Here is a 20805-nt window from a genome sequence, read left to right on the forward strand (position 1 = left end):
CTCGCAGTGACTCGCCATTCACAAAGCGGACGTATGCGATGAACAGGCAGTCTTTATTGCTGTCAGTAGCTTCGTCCACTTGTAAAGCAAAACGACTTTCTTTTCATTTATCTACTCAAGATCACTTGCAATGTCGCATATACGTCTCGCAATTGTGTCGTTTGACAGTGGGACAGCTTTTAATTTTGCTGCGCTTGTTCCGCTTAGCCCCGCCCCCATTAGTTACTGCTGCTATGTCTGTCAAACGTTCGCTCCTACCTAGAAATTTAAAGCTTACAGGAAAACTAAGTAATTTACATTTATTTATATAGCGGATTTCACTGACGGAATCACAAAGTGATTTACAGTGTGTATAGAAAATGAAAGCATAGTAAAAAAAAATAAAAAAATCTAAGAATATAATTTAAAAAAAAAAAATTTTTAAGTGAAATTTCCTCCCGTTCATCGCGCCCCACCTGTCATGTCTCTATTCCCCACCAGTGGGGCGTGCCCCACACTTTGAGAAACGCTGACTTAAGACCTTCAGTATATCAGTATGTGGTATTAAATTATGGAATGGATTAACAAAGCAATCAAACAATGTACTAATATGATCCACTTCAAGAAACTCTTCAAACTTAAAGTGTTTACAAAGTACAAAGAAGAAGAACCATGATAAACATTCTGAACTTATTTCATCCATCCATTCATTCATTCTCAAAATAATCTTACTCATCTCATCATATGAAATATAATTTACTTCACCAATTATTATGTATCTATTTATTTTTATTGTGATTACTTATGGAGTATATTGTAAATAAATTGAGAACAGGAAGTGAACAAAAGTTTTAGCAACTGTTATGTAAAAGAAAAGGGGTAGGATTCTTCCTACTCCTTTTCGAACATGTTGAAAAGAGAAACTGGAAATTGTGATGTATTATGTTATATGCTTGCATGTTCGAAATAAACTCAAACTCAACTCAACTCAACACTTGTCTCCTATGTGTGACTGCCATCTACTGGTCACACTTATCAATACAACATGAACCAAATACAAATGCTCCGAGGACAGTAAGCACAACCAGAATTACAAACCCCGTTTCCATATGAGTTGGGAAATTGTATTAGATGTAAATATAAACGGAATACAATGATTTGCAAGTCATTTTCAACCCATACTCAGTTGAATATGCTACAAAGACAACATATTTGATGTTCAAACTGATAAAAAATTTTTTTTTGCAAATAATCATTAACTTTAGAATTCGATGCCAGCAACATGTGACAAAGAAGTTGAGAAAGGTGGCAATAAATACTGATAAAGTTGAGGAATGCTCATCAAACACTTATTTGGAACATCCCACAGGTGAACAGGCAAATTGGGAACAGGTGGGTGCCATGATTGGGTATAAAAGTAGATTCCATGAAATGCTCAGTCATTCACAAACAAGGATGGGGCAAGGGTCACCACTTTGTCAACAAATGCGTGAGCAAATTGTTGAACAATTTAAGAAAAACCTTCCTCAACCAGCTATTGCAAGGAATTTAGGGATTTCACCATCTGCGGTCCGTAATATCATCAAAGGGTTCAGAGAATCTGGAGAAATCACTGCACGTAAGCAGCTAAGCCCGTGACCTTCGATCCCTCAGGCTGTACTGCATCAACAAGCGACATCAGTGTGTAAAGGATATCACCACATGGGCTCAGGAACACTTCAGAAACCCACTGTCAGTAACTACAGTTGGTCGCTACATCTGTAAGTGCAAGTTAAAACTCTCCTATGCAAGGCGAAAACCGTTTATCAACAACACCCAGAAAGGCCGTCGGCTTCGCTGGGCCTGAGCTCATCTAAGATGGACTGATACAAAGTGGGAAAGTGTTCTGTGGTCTGACGAGTCCACATTTCAAATTGTATTTGGAAACAGTGGACGTCGTGTCCTCCGGACCAAAGAGGAAAAGAACCATCCGGATTGTTATAGGTGCAAAGTGTAAAAGCCAGCATGTGTGATGGTATGGGGGTGTATTAGTGCCCAAGATATGGGTAACTTACACATCTGTGAAGGCGCCATTAATGCTGAAAGGTACATACAGGTTTTGGAGCAACATATGTTGCCATCCAAGCAACGTTACCATGGACGCCCCTGCTTATGTCAGCAAGACAATGCCAAGCCACGTGTTACATCAACGTGGCTTCATAGTAAAACAGTGCGGGTACTAGACTGGCCTGCCTGTAGTCCAGACCTGTCTCCCGTTGAAAATGTGTGGCACATTATGAAGCCTAAAATACCACAACGGAGACCCCCGGACTGTTGAACAACTTAATCTGTACATCAAGCAAGAATGGGAAAGAATTCCACCTGAGAAGCTTAAAAAATGTGTCTCCTCAGTTCCCAAACGTTTACTGAGTGTTGTTAAAAGGAAAGGCCATGTAACACAGTGGTGAACATGCCCTTTCCCAACTACTTTGGCACATGTTGCAGCCATGAAATCCTAAGTTAATTAATATTTGCAAAAAAAAAAAAAAGTTTATGAGTTTGAACATCAAATATCTTGTCTTTGTAGTGCATTCAACTGAATATGGGTTGAAAAGGATTTGCAAATCATTGTATTCCGTTTATATTGACATCTAACACAATTTCCCAACTCTTATGGAAACGGGGTTTGTAATATGTACATTAGGCGCAGCGAGTTATAAGGCGCATCGTCGATTTTTCAGAAAATAAAAGGATTTAAATGCTCCTCATAGTTCGGAATAATACGGTAATTGTAATTTGGTCCAGCAATATTTCAATTTTTGCTGCATACCATAAATTTCTTTCTATACTTAAATGAGAACAACAGACAAAATTAAATGTTACACAGCTGTAACTTCCTATTACTAAACCTGGAAAGAATAGTTCTTCTCAGGTTTCTCTCTTTGCACTATTTTCTTACATATTGCTTATTTTTGCACCTTCATTTTAACAGTTTATTAAGTGTTCAATGTGATTTTAGAATTGTGTTGACATTGACTGTTCTCCATGCTTGTGTTGACATTTCCTTTCAGCCGCGATAGCTGAGGGATTTATAATCAGAGGAAGGTTACATTTGAAACAAAAACTGTTTACATTTATTTGTTTTCCTAGTCCTTACTTTGCTTAGGTAATAAAAATATCGATAATGATGTATTTCCACCGATTAAAAAGATTCCTATTGTGATAGTTTTCGGCCGTATCGCCGAAATAATGTTATTTAGCTCTATCAGTGTGTTTGTGTTGAAATAAAAGTAGCTTTTGACGCCAAGTTAGTTTGTATTCGCCTTGAGTAATAATTAAAAAAAAGCCTACCTGGGATAAGTCGCTGCTCGGAGTCTACGGCACAAATGTTTCCGCAATCAGTTTGGAGAGATTAGCAAGCTTCTCTCCAGAAGAAAGTGGGAGTGTTGTGGCATGTTAGGAGTGCCACTGACTTGTAATAACAGGTTAGCCAACTAGCTGCTAGCATTACTAACGAGAATGATTACATTAAACGCACTTTTGCTCTCATTTTTACATGTTTTACTATAACGAACTCCGGGTTACACAACTAATAAACGTAACGTAGGTCACTTACTAAAACAACAGTAAAGATATCCCAATGATGTAATGACTGAACACCGGAAATACATATTTATCAGCTGTATTTTATTTTGCCACTTCCGTGCTGGCTTCGCCTTAACCGGAAGTGACGATTGCAAGTAGCTAACTGCTTCTTTTTCGAAACAAGAAATGTGATTTATTTTATTTTTAATTATGATCCTCATTTCTGAAGTGAAGTGAATTCTATTTATATAGCACTTCGAGTGACTCAAAGCGCTTTTACATAGTGAAACCCAATATCTACCACTGTGTGTGGCACTGGGAGAAGGTGGGGTTAAGGTGTCTTGCCCAAGGACACAACGGCAGCGACTAGGCTGGCGGAAGCGGGAATCGAACCTGGAACCCTCAAGTTGCTGGCCCGGCCACTCTAACCACTGCTCGAAATGTGTACACAGGTGCGAAGTATTGAAACCCAGCCAAACGTTTACATGAACTTGTACGCCGTCACGCCAGGTGGCGCTGTCCGACACGACCCGCTATAACCCGACGCAGACGATGGCTGCTCCCGGATGAACTATCCCACCAAGCAGCGATATTACTCTTTCATATTTCTTCTCCGTGCCAACAATTATGAAATTGGTAAGTCCATTACATTATTATTATTATTTTTTTTTACAGTATTTCTTGGCAGACTTTTGACGGAGGTGAATATTTGTAGCTGCCAGTACTAGTTGTGTTCTATTAGTACTGTCTGCTATTATCTTAGCAGCCAGCATGGTCTCTCGCTGGATAAAGTGCGAGTTATGGTGGACCTCCAACTAACTACACATCGAACAATAATGATAGTCATTGTCGTGTCGATTAGTCGTCACGTAGTGTTACATGTTACAGCTTTGACGTCTTCGTCGTCCATGCCTGCACAATTGATTGTGTTTGTGTTATCCATTAGTACTGTCTGTCCGGTCACCCGACGTTACCCTGCAATGTCCTCAAGTTTAAATCCACCACAATCATGCTGGATTGTGGACTGGACACCACCTCTGTCCTCAATTTCTTGCCCCTTACTCTCATCCACAGGTGAGTGAATGTCAACGTCTTTTGTTAGCTACACCCAGGGTTGCCAACTCCCTGTAAATAAATAAAAAATAAGGTGCACCTTTGCAGGGCTGGTCAACCTAATTTCTTAATTAGTGCAAAATGAGTTGTATAGGTGTAACAGGGTCAATAATGTCTTGTAAATAATGTATTTTATAATGTTTTATTATTGTTATAATTACACAAAATGTGTAAGTTACATGTAAATACCTGAATATTGTTCGATGTTTTGTCAATCTGGAACCATTGTCTCCTACTGCAATAATTACTGTGACACCTGTCTTTTTATATGCGTTGGACACGCCTTCCAACTTCCCTTTTGTCTACGATAACGCCAGAACAGCCCACATAACCCCCGTTTTTTCCAGTCTTCATTGGCTCCCCGTTAAATTCCGCATTGAGTAGGGTTGCAAAGGGGTGGAAAGCATACTTGCCCACCTTGAGACCTCCGAATTCGGGAGATGTATATATTTCTTATATATAGATATACATAAATAATCCGTTCATGAATGAGTATATCCGTTCGGCCACCGTGTTCAATGGAGAAGTCTGATCTACAGAATTTGCAGGCAGCATACCCCTTCCCCTTCGAGCTGTCCTGGATGAACTGAAATTATTTTTTCCAATAATTTTGGAACTTGCAAGCGTTCTTCTTCTTCTTACTCGTTGTCGCCATGTCTCTTCTTCGTTCTTCTGCTTCGTCTCTGTTATGTTTTTGGACATTACTACTTGCCGTAGTTTTGAAGCAATGCATGATGGGAATCCGGATGTTGTGTGTCAGTGTATTAACGTGCCGGCTGGAATAAACACATGCTGAGAAATAGCTCCGTGCCTGCCTACTTTATGGGTTATAGATAAACCTATGGATAACGGAGACATATATAATAGTCTCCTTTTCAGGTGAGAGAGGACGCTAAAGGTAGTGCCTTTATCCTGCACTACCAGGAGCTTATGTAACGAAATTTCGGTCTTATCTGTGCTGTAAAGTTCAAATTTGAATGACAATAAAAAGGAAGTCTAAGTCTAAGTCTTTAAGGCACGCCCCCAATATTGTTGTCCGGGTGGAAATCGGGAGAAATTCGGGAGAATGGTTGCCCCGGGAGATTTTCGGGAGTGGCACTGAAATTCGGGAGTCCACCGGGAAAATCGGTAGGGTTGGCAAGTATGGTGGAAAGTTTCCGGTAAATTTCTAGAAAAATTCCAGAAATTTACCACGGGAAGTTAAGCTCGGGAAGTTTGGAAATATTGACCATTTTTTGATTATTCAAAGTTGGACACCGTCCATGGGAATTAATGGGAATATATGGGAATGAATGGGGAATTACAATAATGATATATTATTGGGCACTTGTCTATATGCTGCTGCATCTTTGTGGCATTTTTGACCTAGGTCTTTGCACAGTATTTGCAAATGTACACAGCCTTTCCCCCCTACATTGGTTGGGGTGGAATGTGTCCACACATCAGATGGTGTACGTGGCATTATTCTGTTTGTATTTATTTATTCTTGTAAAACACTAACACAATGCCACACACAGCTATAAATAGTCAGCTAAACAATTGGAGTAGTCTTTAAAAATATTTTACTGATGGACAAATGAATAGAAATAGGCTAGATGAATGAATGAATGAACACTCAATCAGCATGCTAAATCAAACTATAACCTACATTCCTGTATGACGACAGAATGTCTAGCAGAACAGAAGGCAGAGGAAACTACACGTTTTGATTTAGTATTTGCTAGTTGAACTTTACAGATCACAAAAAAGTTAAATTCGGATCACTAACGTTGTTAGCATAAATGAATGGGATTTAACATAGAGAAAATTAGCATCACGGCTAACGGAGAAATATTTTCGGTTCATTATGAGCCTGTGGTGGTACATAAACCTAGCTTACCCTTCCGGACTGTAATCAGTGTATGAAGAATGACATCTTTCACCGTGCGCGCTTTTCCTTTCACACCTGCTGCGAATGTGAACTGTGCCTTTTTTTGGGATGCTCGAGCTCCCCAAATAAATCCTTAAGAAAGACACTTTTGTTTGGCTACTTTATTAGAAAATTTCCAATACATGACGATTTCGATTTTCAAGGGGCGGTTGGCAACCCTAACCACATCACTTTTCTTTCCAGATCATTCAACTATACACACCCCACCCTAATTTTGGACTATTTAAGAAATATATTTCTCTTTGTTCAGCCAAAGACTCTCAAAGCTTCCTGGGTGGACAGCAAAAGATGCATCGCTCAACTTGGAAAAGGTGTGAAATGCTGAATTTGAATTAAATATATCTGAAATGTCAGAGTAAAACATGTGGATTGTGAAGTAGAGATTGACCGATATGTTTATTTTTTAGGGCCGATCCCTGATATTTGGCAAAAGTTATTTTAAAGGGGAACTGCACTTTTTGTAGATTTCTGCCTATCATTCACAATACTTATGAGAGACAAGAACACATCTGTTTTTATATATACATCCACTATATTGCCAAAAGTATTTGGCCACCTGCCTTGACTCACATATGAACTTGAAGTGCCATCCCATTCCTAACCCATAGGGTTCAATATGATGTGGGTCCACCTTTTGCAGCTATTACAGCTTCAACTCTTCTGGGAAGGCTGTCCACAAGGTTGTGGGGTGTGTTTATAGGAATTTTCCACCATTCTTCCAAAAGTGCATTGGTGAGGTCACACACTGATGTTGGTCGAGAAGGCCTGGCTCTCAGTCTCCGTTCTAATTCATCCCAAAGGTGTTCTATCGGGTTCAGGTCAGGACTCTGTGCAGGCCAGTCAAGTTCATCCACACCAGACTCTGTCATCCATGTCTTTATGGACCTTGATTTGTGTACTGGTGCAGTCATGTTGGAAGAGGAAGGGGCCCGCTCCAGGAGTTGGGCTTGGCCCCTTACTTCCAGTGAAAGGAACTTTGAATGCTCCAAGATACCAAAACATGTTGGACAATTTCATGCTCTCAACCTTGTGAGAACAGTTTGGAGCGGGCCCCTTCCTCTTCCAACATGACTGTTCACCAGTGCACAAAGCAAGGTCCATAAAGACATGGATGACATAGTCTGGTGTGGAAGGATGAACTAGACTGGCCTGCGCAGAGTCCTGACCTGAACACCTTTGGGATAAATTAGAACGGAGACTGAGAGCCAGGCCTTCTCGGCCAACATCAGTGTGTGACCTCACCAATGCGCTTTTGGAAGAATAGTGGAAAATTGCTATAAACACACTCCGCAACCTTGTGGACAGACTTCCCAGAAGAGTTGAAGATGTAATAGATGCAACATCATATTGAACCCTATGGGTTAGGAATGGGATGGCACTTCAACTTCATATGTGAGTCAAGGCAGGTGGCCAAATACTTTTGGCAATATAGTGTATATATAGTTCTAATGATGGAACATGAAACTCGAGGCGCTCCTTTTAATGAGCTCACGCTGCGAGTGTTGCGGACGGAGGCCTTTCGACTTTCTACCTGTATGTTTATTCTAGATCATAAATCATGCATCTCTCCTGGACGTGAGACGTCTGAGTAGATATTCCGACAAATTGATACACTTTGACAGCCATTTAGGACCCGGGAATGGCAAGAACGGCACAAAAAGACCACTTTAAATGAAAAAATGAATAGAAAATTGGGCTCTAGCAAAAAAAAAAGAGCTGCGCTTATTACTATCTTCTTCACTATTTATAATGTTTTACAGTGTTATGTGTATATATTGTATCTGCTGTTGTAAAAAGGTCAATACCGATATACGTCAGAATGCCAAAAATCGTGAATTACGAAGGTACTAAGACTGTGCGTCATGTTTTTCCAGGAGCTGAAAGAGTGTGCAGGCCGAGTGTTTGTGGACTCGCAACCAGAGTTCTGTCTTCCTGAGGTAATAAAGACTTTCCTCAAGGCTCGTGCAGAATGTTGCACATTCGATTGCGCTTAAATTGTCTCCCTGTTCAATAAACAGAGAGAACTGCTGGATTTGTCAACCGTGGATGTCATCCTGATCTCCAACTACCACTGCATGATGGCCCTGCCCTACATCACGGAGAACACGGGCTTCACTGGCACCGTGTACGCCACAGAGCCCACGCTAACAATTGGAAGGTAAGGAGACACAGAGGAAGCCTCAATTGATTCATAATCAAAGTTGTCAGTTCTTTTTTCAAATGTCTTATCTGTGTGTGTTGGGGTTGTGTGATGCTGATAAAGTACGGCCATACTAATGCATTCAAAAAGGTCAAGGTAGATTTATTTATATAGAACATTTCTAAAACAGACTACTGACCCAAAGTCAGGGGTGTCCAAACTTTTTGCTCTAGGGGCCACATTGGGCTAAAAAACTTGTAAAGTAACTATAAATATCTATATATTTAGATGTACATACAAACCCCGTTTCCATATGAGTTGGGAAATTGTGTTAGATGTAAATATAAACGGAATACAATGATTCGCAAATCATTTTCAACCCATATTCAGTTGAATATGCTACAAAGACAACATATTTGATGTTCAAACTGATAAACTTTTTTTTTTTTTGCAAATAATCATTAACTTTAGAATTTGATGCCAGCAACACGTGACAAAGAAGTTGGGAAAGGTGGCAATAAAGTTGAAGAATGCTCATCAAACACTTATTTGGAACATCCCACAGGTGTGCAGGTTAATTGGGAACAGGTGGGTGCCATGATTGGTTATAAAAACAGCTTCCCAAAAAAGAAATTCAGGGATTTCAACATCTACGGTCCATAATATCATCAAAAGTTCAGAGAATCTGGAGAAATCACTCCACGTAAGCGGCATGGCCGGAAACCAACATTGAATGACCGTGACCTTCGATCCCTCAGACGGCACTGTATCAAAAACCGACATCAATCTCTAAAGGATATCACCACATGGGCTCAGGAACGCTTCAGAAAACCACTGTCACTAAATACAGTTGGTCGCTACATCTGTAAGTGCAAGTTAAAACTCTACTATGCAAAGGGAAAGCCATTTATCAACAACATCCAGAAACGCCGCCAGCTTCTCTGGGCCCGAGATCATCTAAGATGGACTCATGCAAAGTGGAAAAGTGTTCTGTGGTTTGACGAGTCCACATTTCAAATTGTTTTTGGAAATATTCGACACCGTGTCATCCGGACCAAAGGGGAAGTGAACCATCCGGACTGTAATCGACGCAAAGTTCAAAAGCCAGCATCTGTGATGGTATGGGGGTGCTTTAATGCCCAAGGCATGGGTAACTTACACATCTGTGAAGGCACCATTAATGCTGAAAGGTACATACAGGTTTTGGAACAACATATGCTGCCATCTAAGCGCCGTCTTTTTCATGGACGCCCCTGCTTATTTCAGCAAGACAATGCCAAGCCACATTCAGCACGTGTTACAACAGCGTGGCTTCGTAAAAAAAAAAGTGCAAGTACTTTCCTGGCCCGTCTGCAGTCCAGACCTGTCTCCCATCAAAAATGTGTGGCGCATTATGAAGCGTAAAATACGACAGCGTAGACCCTGGACTGTTGAACGACTGAAGCTCTACATAAAACAAGAATGGGAAAGAATTCCACTTTCAAAGCTTCAACAATTAGTTTCCTCAGTTCCCAATCGTTTATTGAGTGTTGTTAAAAGAAAAGGTGATGTAACACAGTGGTGAACATGCCTTTTTCCCAACTACTTTGGCACGTGTTGTAGCCATGAAATTCTAAGTTAATTATTATTTGCAAAAAAAAATTTAGTTTATGAGTTTGAACATCAAATATCTTGTCTTTGTAGTGCATTCAATTGAATATGGGTTGAAAAGGGTTTGCAAATCATTGTATTCCGTTTATATTTACATCTAACACAATTTCCCAACTCATATGAAAACGGGGTTTGTAATATATTAATATAATGGATATATAACTATTAATATAATTGGATATTAGGAGTATGTGAAAGTTTGACTCCTACCTTGTTTACTTCTGTGACGACCTCCTTAAGTTTTTGTAATCAATCAAATATCAAGCATTTTTCCCATCATGTTTTGTAATGGATTTAAATAAGTCTAATTTTGAATATTTTTACGGTGCGTGGAATTTTTTTAATAATATTCACAAATTGTGTTATATTGTCTTTTGTGTGACCATGTCTGTTGGCATTTTGTGTTGGTTCGTTTTTTTTTGCACCATGACCAGGGAAGGTTGTTTGCATTGGGTCATATAAGTAATTGCTGCGCTCGGTTCCGTTCACAGCACGTCAAGTGCATAGGTCCTGAACTACTCATGTTGTCCACAAGATGACGGCAAAACATCAGCGTATAAATGTACCTTCAAAATGAATCGAAAAGCCCCTAGGGTAATGACAGAGTGTGGGGAAAATTCAAGTAGTTTGGACATCTCTGCAGAAGTGAAGTGAAGTGTGAATTATATTTATATAGCGCTTTTCTCCAGTGACTCAACGCACTTTACATAGTGAAACCCAATATCTAAATTACATTTAAACCAGTGTGGGTGGCACTGGGAGCAGGTGGGTAAAGTGTCTTGCCCAAGGACAACAACGGCAGTGACTAGGATGGTGAAGGCGGGGATCAAACCTGGAACCCTCAAGTTGCTGGCACGGCCACTCTACCAACCGAGCTATACCACCCCAGAAAGTTCTGTACATATTAAAACAGAAAGGGTAAATATGAAAAGAATAATCAAAATCACAATAAGCAGAAGACATTGTATGTATAAACATGGTTAAATGCATTAAATCTGTGTAAAAAAAACATAAGGTAAAATATTACAAATAAAAAAAATACAATCAATACAAAATATTCTGTTTAAAAGACAGTAAAAACTATATAAATATAAAACAGTTAAAAAGCTCAGTTTGTGTTGACCGTCAGCGCACATAAGTGAGTTTTTCAAGAAGATTTAAAAGTATCCAGAGATGTTGCCGTTTTGAGATTCAGAAGGGAGAGCGTTCCGAAGTTTAGGGCCTGCTACTGCAAATGCTCTCTCTCCTCTAGTCTTCAGTCTCGACCTTGGGCGTTCTAAAAAGCACTGGTCAGATGACCTTAGAGCTCTGACCGGGGTGTGCAGAATAAGTACCGGTAGGTCGGATATATGGTGGAGAGATTTGAAAACGAATAATAACATCTTGAACTGAATTAGAGAAACTAAAAGAAAAATACCAGTACTTTTTTTCAATGGACATGGAAATGGGGGCGGTATAGCTCGGTTGGTAGAGTCGCCGTGCCAGCAACTTGAGGGTTCCAGGTTCGATCCCCGCTTCCGCTATCCTAGTCACTGCCGTTGTGTCCTTGGGCAAGACACTTTACCCACCTGCTCCCAGTGCCACCCACACTGGTTTAAATGTAACTTAGATGTTGGGTTTCACTATGTAAAAAGCGTTTTGAGTCACTAGAGAAAAGCGCTATATAAATATAATTCACTTCACTTCACTACTCAGTGGCCTAGTGGTTAGAGTGTCCGCCCTGAGATCGGTAGGTTGTGGGTTCAAACACCGGCCGAGTCATACCAAAGACTATAAAAAATGGAACCCATTGCCTCCCTGCTTGGCACTCAGCATCAAGGGTTGGAATTGAGGGTTAAATCACCAAATATGATTCCCGGGCGCGGCACCGCTGCTGCCCACTGCTGCCCACTGCTCCCCTCACCTCCCAGGGGGTGATCAAGGGGATGGGTCAAATGCAGAGGACAAATTTCACCACACCTAGTGTGTGTGTGACAATCATTGGTACTTTAACTTTAACTTCATGATGGTGACATTGCTGGTAACAAACACACAGAGAGCACTTACAAGTAGAGATGTCCGATAATGGCTTTTTGCCGATATCCGATATTCCGATATTGTCCAACTCTTAATTACCGATTCCGATATCAACCGATACCGATATATACAGTCGTGGAATTAACACATTATTATGCCTAATTTTGTTGTGATGCTGGATGCATTAAACAATGTAACAAGGTTTTCCCAAAATAAATCAACTCAAGTTATGGAAAAAAATGGCAACATGGCACTGACATATTTATTATTGAAGTGAAGTTTTTTTAACATGCCTCAAAACAGCAGCTTGGAATTTTGGACATGCTCTCCCTGAGAGAGCATGAGGAGGTTGAGGTGGGCGGGTGGGGTTGAGGGGGGGGTAGCAGGGGTGTATATTGTAGCATCCCGGAAGAGTTAGTGTTGCAAGGGGTTCTGGGTATTTGTTCTGTTGTGTTTATGTTGTGTTACGGTGCGGATGTTCTCCCGAAATGTGTTTGTCATTCTTGTCTGGTGTGGGTTCACAGTGTGGCGCATATTTGTAACAGTGTTAAAGTTCTTTATACGGCCACCCTCAGTGTGACCTGTATGGCTGTTGACCAAGTATGCCTTGCATTCACTTGTGTGTGTGAAAAGCCGTAGATATTATGTGACTGGGCCGGCACGCAAAGGTAGTTTATTGGCGCTCTGTACTTCTCCCTACGTCCGTGTACCACTCCGTGCAGCGGCGTTTTAAAAAGTCATCAATTTTACTTTTTGAAACCGATACCGATCATTTCCGATATTACATTTTAAAGCATTTATCGGCCGATAATATCGGCATTCCGATATTATCGGACATCTCTACTTCCAAGTATCATGCCTGCAGGACGAGGAATAGCTAAACATGCTTAACAATAGCTCACAGCAAGTTATCACTCTTGAATGTAAACAAATGGGGGGGATCTACACCAGTGGTGTCCAAACTACGGCCCGTGGGCCAAAGGCGTCCCGCCGGCATCTTCAATCTGGTTCAATAAACTCTAAACTGGCCGGGCGGGGTGTTTTCATGTTATTTTTATTTATCTGGCGGTCGGACATGTGGCATTTTGTCGCCATCCTGTGGATTTCACGAGTAACACAGGCCACGACTTGTACCTTCTTGAAACCCGCAATACAGTATTTACTTATATGACCCAATTCAAGCAATCTTTCCTTGTCATGGTGCTCACAAAAAAAATCAACTAGCACAAAAAGTCAACACAAGATTAATAAAACTTCATAATGTTGACAAAATAATAGAATGGGAAATGACATGTATGTATGTTACTGTATACGTCAGCAGACAAATTAGGAGCCTTTGTTTGCTTGCTTACTACTAAAAGACACATTTTCTATCTTAATGCCAAATTTATTCTTTGAGTGCAATAAGGAACTAATGTTAAATGTATCATAAGATTTTATGTTCAAATAAAGCCAATAATGATGTGATTTAGAAAAGTATGAAAACATTTTGGTACCAAAATATTGGCACTGGGACAACACTAGTGTGTGTGAAATGTCAATCAGGTTGCTGATGGAAGAGCTGGTGAACTTCATGGAGCGAGTTCCTAAAGCGCAGTCTGCCCCCAGCTGGAAGAACAAGGAAATACAACGGTAGAACAAGTCACTTTGAAGGAAAAAGCAACACACGAGTAAAGTGAAATGACATGACAACTATTGCACAAGGATGCTTCCTGGACCACTGAAGGATGCAGTGGACGTCTGGACGTGGAAGCGATGCTACGGCATGCAGGAAGTCAACTCAGCGCTCAGCAAAGTCCAGCTTGTGGGTTACTCACAGAAAGTGGTAGGAATGGTTTTCTTCTTTCTGCCGAGACGTTTTTAGACAAGTTCAATTTAGCAGTTCCAAACTCATCAAGAAGCACGAGGATTTTTTTTCCCATTATCAATGACCACATTCTTTGGTCTCTTCATGCAGGAGCTGTTCGGAGCGGTACAAATCTCGCCTTTAAGCTCTGGCTACTCTTTGGGAAGCTCCAATTGGATCATCCAGTCCCATCACGAGAAAGTGTCCTACGTTTCGGGCTCCTCTCTCCTCACCACACACCCACAGGTATGCGGAGCTAAGTCACTAACAGGGATCCCAGATGTCCTGTATTTAGAGGACATGCTTCTCGCCCAGTGAGTCTCAAACGGTAGTGGTACGTGGGCTCCGTCTCGGGGTACGCCAAAGACTCACTAAAACATAGGGACGTTCCGATACGGCACATTTTTGGAGGTATCGATGAGTACTAGTAACTACTGTTTTTACTGGACTATAGAGCGCACCGAGATGTAAAAGCCTCACCCACTAAATTTTAGAAGATAGATTAATTTTAAGCCGCAGATATGTACCTTGTGAAATGAGTTATTCACATAGAAAGCTTTTGTAAATGTTTATTTGCATACCGCATTTTCGGAGTATAAGTCGCTCCGGAGTATAAGTCGCACCGGACGAAAATGCATAATAAAGAAGGAAAAAAACATATATAAGTTGAATTTTTGGGGAAAATTTATTTGATAATAGCCAACACCAAGAATAGACATTTGAAAGGCAATTTAAAATAAATAAAGAATAGTGAACAACAGGCTGAATAAGTGTACGTTATATGAGGTATAAATAACCAACTGAGAACGTGCCTGGTATGTTAACGTAACATATTATGGTAAGAGTCATTCAAATAACTATAACATATAGAACATGCTATACGTTTACCAAACAATCTGTCACTCCTAATCGCTAAATCCCATGAAATCTTATACGTCTAGTCTCTTACGTGAATGAGCTAAATAATATTATTTGATATTTTACGGTAATGTGTTAATAATTTCACTAATAAGTCGCTCCTGAGTATAAGTCGCACCCCCGGCCAAACTATAAAAAAAAACGTGACTCATAGTCCGAAAAATACGGTACCTTAATCCAATCAGTTAAACAGACTCAATAACTCCACGCTGACGTTGCGGTGAATTCACGAAACTGAAACAATACAAAAATAATGCCATTGTAAAGTAATATTACTACGGTATTTTCCGCACTATAAGGCGCACCGGATTATAAGGCGCACCTATGCATCCGTTAGATGGAGCTGCGCTAAAGGGAATGTCAACAAAACAGTCAGATAGGTCAGTCAAACTTTATTAATAGATTACAAACCAGCGTTCTGACAACTCTGTTCACTCCCAAAATGAATAAACAGCTGTTTTATTATTTTCCCCGAGGTAAAGTCAGTGACGTGGCGTTTTGTTTATCTTTTAACAACAGCAAGGTATAACATGTAGTGCAACATTTATATCACATAGTGGAGGGGAACTTTTCCCGGATTCAATAAACAGGTAAAACACAGTGATACTGTTACGGTAAATCAAACGTTAGTGCAATCACAAAAAAGTAATACTGGAAATAGTGCAGAGCAATAACAATATATCAATAACTCAACGTTGCTCAAACGTTAATGTCACACAAAACAACACACAAAATAAACATGTAAAGCTCACTTTATGAAGTTATTCCTCATCCACGAATCCCTCGAATTCTTCTTCTTCAGTGTCCGAATTAAACAGTTGGGCGGATACGTCATCCAACATCGTCGAAGTCGTCATTAATGGAGTCAGTGTCGCTGCTGCTCTATTCCCGTGTTCTACTGCGTGACTGATCGTCTTAAGTTTAAACTCTGCGTCTTAAGCATGTCTCTTAATAGAAGCCATTTTGGGGTCTTTATCAAAACACCACACCTCGCGCAGTCATATATCCCAGCATGCACCGCGCGCTTCTTCTTCTTCTACGGGGGCGGCTGGGAAAATGAAGTTGGCGGCTGCTTACCGTAGAAGAAGCGCTTCTTCTTCTATGGGGGAAAGAGAAGTTGGCGGCTGCTTACTGTAGTTGCGAGACCTAAACTTTATGAAAATTAAGTTTAGGTTTGTTGTGGCTCAATATCGGTCCATATATAAGGCGCACTGGATTATAAGGCGCACGGTCAGCTTTTGAGAAAATTTGAGGTTTTTAGGTGCGCCTTATAGTGCGGAAAATACGGTAACTAAGACACTCGTAAACGTGTTAGCAGAGTAGCTAATGCTAACGACGCTAGCTTGATTACATCACGATAGCACGTACAAATATGCAGGAAAACACTCCTACAGACATCACACATGGGACGGTTTAGTAAGTAAGAATTGTTTTAGTTATATTGTAAAACCTACAAACGTCGCTTAGAGTTATGAATGACGAATCCATACGAGTGAAAACGCTATGGATGGCTAAAAGACCGAACGGCAACTGTACTTCCGGTCGGTTCATAGCTCAGTCTAAACAGAAGGGCAATGCAGCAACTGTAGCTACATGCTAAAAAGATAGAGCTAGTACACTTAGACAGACTTTATTGATCCACAAGGGCAATTGGGCGACATTGTTTAATGCAGGTGTGTTAGTCCAATCTTTAAAAAGCCAAACAGGATCATGTTAAGGTGTTTCCATGTGTTGTGCAAAGCTTATTTCGAGCTAAAATCAGAGTAGGGCTGTGCCATGTGGCTAAAAAACTGTATCACAAGGTAAGTCAGGGTTTCCCCTTAATGTAATGCATTTTCACTGCTGCCACAGCTTGAAAATAGGTTTGTTTGTTTTCTACTTAAAACATTTTTTTAAGTAATATAATATATTGTAGCCCCCAGAAGAAATCACACAAAGTCTGGCGCAATTTTTAACTTGTGTTGCCAATCTTGTGATAAACGGACAATTCCAACAAGTTTTACCTCCCGTGCGAACACTTTCAGTCCGCGCTACAACACGTCCTCATTCTCTGCCAATCACCTTTCAGGCATGGGCGGTGTGTTTGCAAACATGGGAAAACTGACATCAAATCCAAACCACACATAAAACATTAACATTAGCTGGTCATTACAGTATGAATTGACATATATAGCCTATTATTTGTGCGCTATTGACAAGTGATATACTGAAAACTTGACCACCAAAAAAAGACTTTGATCACCGAAAACCGCGTTACCGAAACTGGATGTAAACAAAACGCACGCCATTGTCTGGAGCATTGTCAGCATGTCTGTGATGTGGACATCATTTTTATACATATTGCTGATATACCCACCGACAGTCTTCTACAAAATGTGCAAATATTAAGAGGCCAGTGGTGGCTTTTAAGGACAGAAAGTCCAACTGTAGCAGCAGCGCCAAGCAAGTGTGACGTAATGCTCGCTGCAGCCTCTTTAGTCAGCGACATGGAGGGACCGAAGTTAAGAGTCTCTAAATACGACTACATTTTATAATAACACCAGAAGAAAATGTTAGATTTGTTGCTAGTTGTTTTTAAATTAAAAAAAAAAAAAGTCTTGAAAAGTCTGGAAACACTTGAGAAAATTTAAATACAGTGTACAAAAAGCAACAGTTGAAAATACGGCAAATCTATTAAAAACATTTCTTTAATACTAATTTGTAATAATTTGTTTTAAAATGTATGAATACATTTTTTGAGCCTTTAAAAAAAAAAGTGTGTGTGTGTGTGTGTATATATGTGTGTATGTATATGTATGTATGTGTGTATATACAGTGGGGCAAAAAAGTATTTAGTCAGTCACCAATTGTGCAAGTTCTCCCACTTAAAATGATGACAGAGGTCTGTAATTTTCATCATAGGTACACTTCAACTGTGAGAGACAGAATGTGAAAAGAAATCCAGAAATTCACATTGTAGGAATTTTAAAGAATTTATTTGTAAATTATGGTGGAAAATAAGTATTTGGTCACTTCACACAAGGAAGATCTCTGGCTCTCACAGACCTGTAACTTCTTCTTTAAGAAGCTCTTCTGTCCTCCACTTGTTATCTGTATTAATGGCACCTGTTTGAACTCGTTATCTGTATAAAAGACACCTGTCCACAGCCTCAAACAGTCAGACTCCAAACTCCACTATGGGCAAGACCAAAGAGCTGTCAAAGGACACCAGGAAAATAATTGTAGACCTGCACCAGACTGTGAAGAGTGAATCTACAATAGGCAAGCAGCTTGGTGTGAAAAAATCAACTGGGGGAGCAATTATCAGAAAATGGAAGACATACAAGACCACTGATAATCTCCCTCGATCTAGGGCTCCACGCAAGATCTCATCCCGTGGGGTCAAAATGATCATGAGAACGGTGAGCAAAAATCCCAGAACCACACGGGGGGACCTGGTGAGTGACCTGCAGAGAGCTGGGACCAAAGTAACAAAGGTTACCATCAGTAACACACTACGCCGACAGGGAATCAAATCCTGCAGTGCCAGACGTGTCCCCCTGCTTAAGCCAGTGCATGTCCAGGCCCGTCTGAGGTTTGCCAGAGAGCACATGGATGATACAGCAGAGGATTGGGAGACTGTCATGTGGTCAGATGAAACCAAAATAGACCTTTTTGGTATAAACTCAACTCGTCGTGTTTGGAGGAAGAAGAATACTGAGTTGCATCCCAAGAACACCATACCTACTGTGAAGCATGGGGGTGGAAACATCATGCTTTGGGGCTGTTTTTCTGCTAAGGGGACAGGCCGACTGATCCGTGTTAAGGAAAGAATGAATAGGGCCATGTATCGTGAGATTTTGAGCCAAAACCTCCTTCCATCAGTGAGAGCTTTGAAGATGAAAGGTGGCTGGGTCTTCCAGCATGACAATGATCCCAAACACACCGCCCGGGCAACGAAGGAGTGGCTCCGTAAGAAGCATTTGAAAGTCCTGGAGTGGCCTAGCCAGTCTCCAGACCTCAACCCCATAGAAAATCTGTGGAGGGAGTTGAAAGTCCGTGTTGCTCGGCGACAGCCCCAAAACATCACTGCTCTCGAGAAGATCTGCATGGAGGAATGGGCCAAAATACCAGCTACTGTGTGTGCAAACCTGGTAAAGACCTATAGTAATCGTTTGACCTCTGTTATTGCCAACAAAGGTTATATTACAAAGCATTGAGTTGAATTTTTGTTATTGACCAAATACTTATTTTCCACCATAATTTACAAATAAATTCTTTAAAAATCCTACAATGTGAATTCCTGGATTTTTTTTTACATTCTGTCTGTCACAGTTGAAGTGTACCTATGATGAAAATTACAGACCTCTGTCATCATTTTAAGTGGGAGAACTTGCACAATTGGTGGCTGACTAAATACTTTTTTGCCCCACTGTATATATATGTATGTATGTATGTATGTATGTGTATGTATGTATATATGTATGTATGTGTATATATATATATGTATATATGTATGTATGTATGTATATATATATATATATATATATATATATATATATATATATATATATATATATATATATAATTGCAAATGATGCAAACTACTCAATTATGTCATTGGGACCACAGCCCTACCGCCACAGTTATCTTGGCAGTTTAGGAAAAACCCTGTAAGTGTTTTATGTCGGTCGATATTGATGATTATTCATATTTTTTATGACTTATGGAAAATACGAAGCAGAAGAATAATATAATTTATTTGAAATGTAACTTCCTCTGATTGTAATCCCTCAATTATCAAGGCAGAAAGAAAACAATGTAAACAAAATCGTAAAATCACTCTGAACACTTAACAATAAGCTCTTAAAATAAGGAATAGGTAAGAAATGCTTCATAAAGTGTAAGAAAATAGTGCAAATTGTGAAAATGTAAACATAGCGTAACCTGAGAAGAACTACTTTCTGCAGGTTTAGTAGCTGGAGGTTACAGCTGTGCTCTAAAGGGTGAGCGCGGCTAAGGTGGTGTGCTAATAGCGGTCTTGCCTAACATCATTTACAGACCACATTGGTCTGACTACGGTCCCTTTTTAAAAGATCCAAAAACTGTCCAGGTGACTTTTCCTCTTTTATCCACAATTTCTTCATTTTGACTTTCTCTTCTCACTCCATGCAAAGAATCAACCAAACGTCTTTTTACCTGATTGACTGTTAATGTGTCACGTGATCAATTCCTGCGTTGCTGGGTTACCAGAGAGCCAGTGTCTCTTTTCATGCAACCAACCATGCTTCCATACTCCCGCTATCGTCCGACCAATAATAATTTAAAAAAATGATTCAACGTTTTATCCAACACATTTTTTAGTAATATCAATTGTCTCTCTCGCGAGACTTGAGTTCAAGTCTTTTGTTCCATTCCAGCCGATGGACCAAAGCTCCTTGAAGAACAGCGATGTTCTTATTCTGACGGGCCTCACCCAGATGCCCACTGCCAACCCAGATGGCATGCTGGGAGAATTCTGCAGCAACCTGGGTAGGATTGAACATTTTGGCCTGGGTGAGCTAGATTGTCTGACCCCTTTGTTCTTCTAGCCATGACGATACGGGCCGGGGGCAACGTGTTGGTGCCTTGTTACTCTTCCGGTGTGATCTACGACCTCCTGGAGTGTTT

At 40.3% G+C, this 20805-nt stretch overlaps 2 protein-coding genes across 3 annotated transcripts in view; one reads left to right on the plus strand and one right to left on the minus strand.

Annotated features, from left to right (window-relative positions):
• The window catches only part of pla2g7 (phospholipase A2, group VII (platelet-activating factor acetylhydrolase, plasma)), a 42358-nt gene extending 38740 nt beyond the window's left edge, over positions 1-3618 (minus strand). The window contains exon 1 of one of the 2 annotated variants that reach the window (XM_061987387.2): positions 3575-3618. The gene's annotated coding sequence lies outside the window, so the exon portion shown is untranslated. The other variant, XM_061987386.2, reaches the window with a different exon arrangement.
• Positions 3619-3676: 58 nt separating this feature from the next.
• The window catches only part of ints9 (integrator complex subunit 9), a 29303-nt gene continuing 12174 nt past the window's right edge, over positions 3677-20805 (plus strand). Inside the window, exons 1-10 of the mRNA XM_061987385.2 lie at positions 3677-4179; positions 4490-4617; positions 6837-6897; positions 8461-8523; positions 8605-8744; positions 13938-14024; positions 14097-14217; positions 14350-14484; positions 20556-20667; positions 20727-20805. The exon at positions 20727-20805 is cut by the window's right edge and continues 102 nt beyond it. Coding sequence (XP_061843369.2) covers positions 4171-4179; positions 4490-4617; positions 6837-6897; positions 8461-8523; positions 8605-8744; positions 13938-14024; positions 14097-14217; positions 14350-14484; positions 20556-20667; positions 20727-20805 — 935 coding nt within the window. The 5' untranslated portion in view covers positions 3677-4170. The remainder of the gene's footprint in view (positions 4180-4489; positions 4618-6836; positions 6898-8460; positions 8524-8604; positions 8745-13937; positions 14025-14096; positions 14218-14349; positions 14485-20555; positions 20668-20726) is intronic.

This window comes from Nerophis lumbriciformis, linkage group LG26 (assembly GCF_033978685.3).
Source record: "Nerophis lumbriciformis linkage group LG26, RoL_Nlum_v2.1, whole genome shotgun sequence".
NCBI classification, from domain to species: domain Eukaryota; kingdom Metazoa; phylum Chordata; class Actinopteri; order Syngnathiformes; family Syngnathidae; genus Nerophis; species Nerophis lumbriciformis.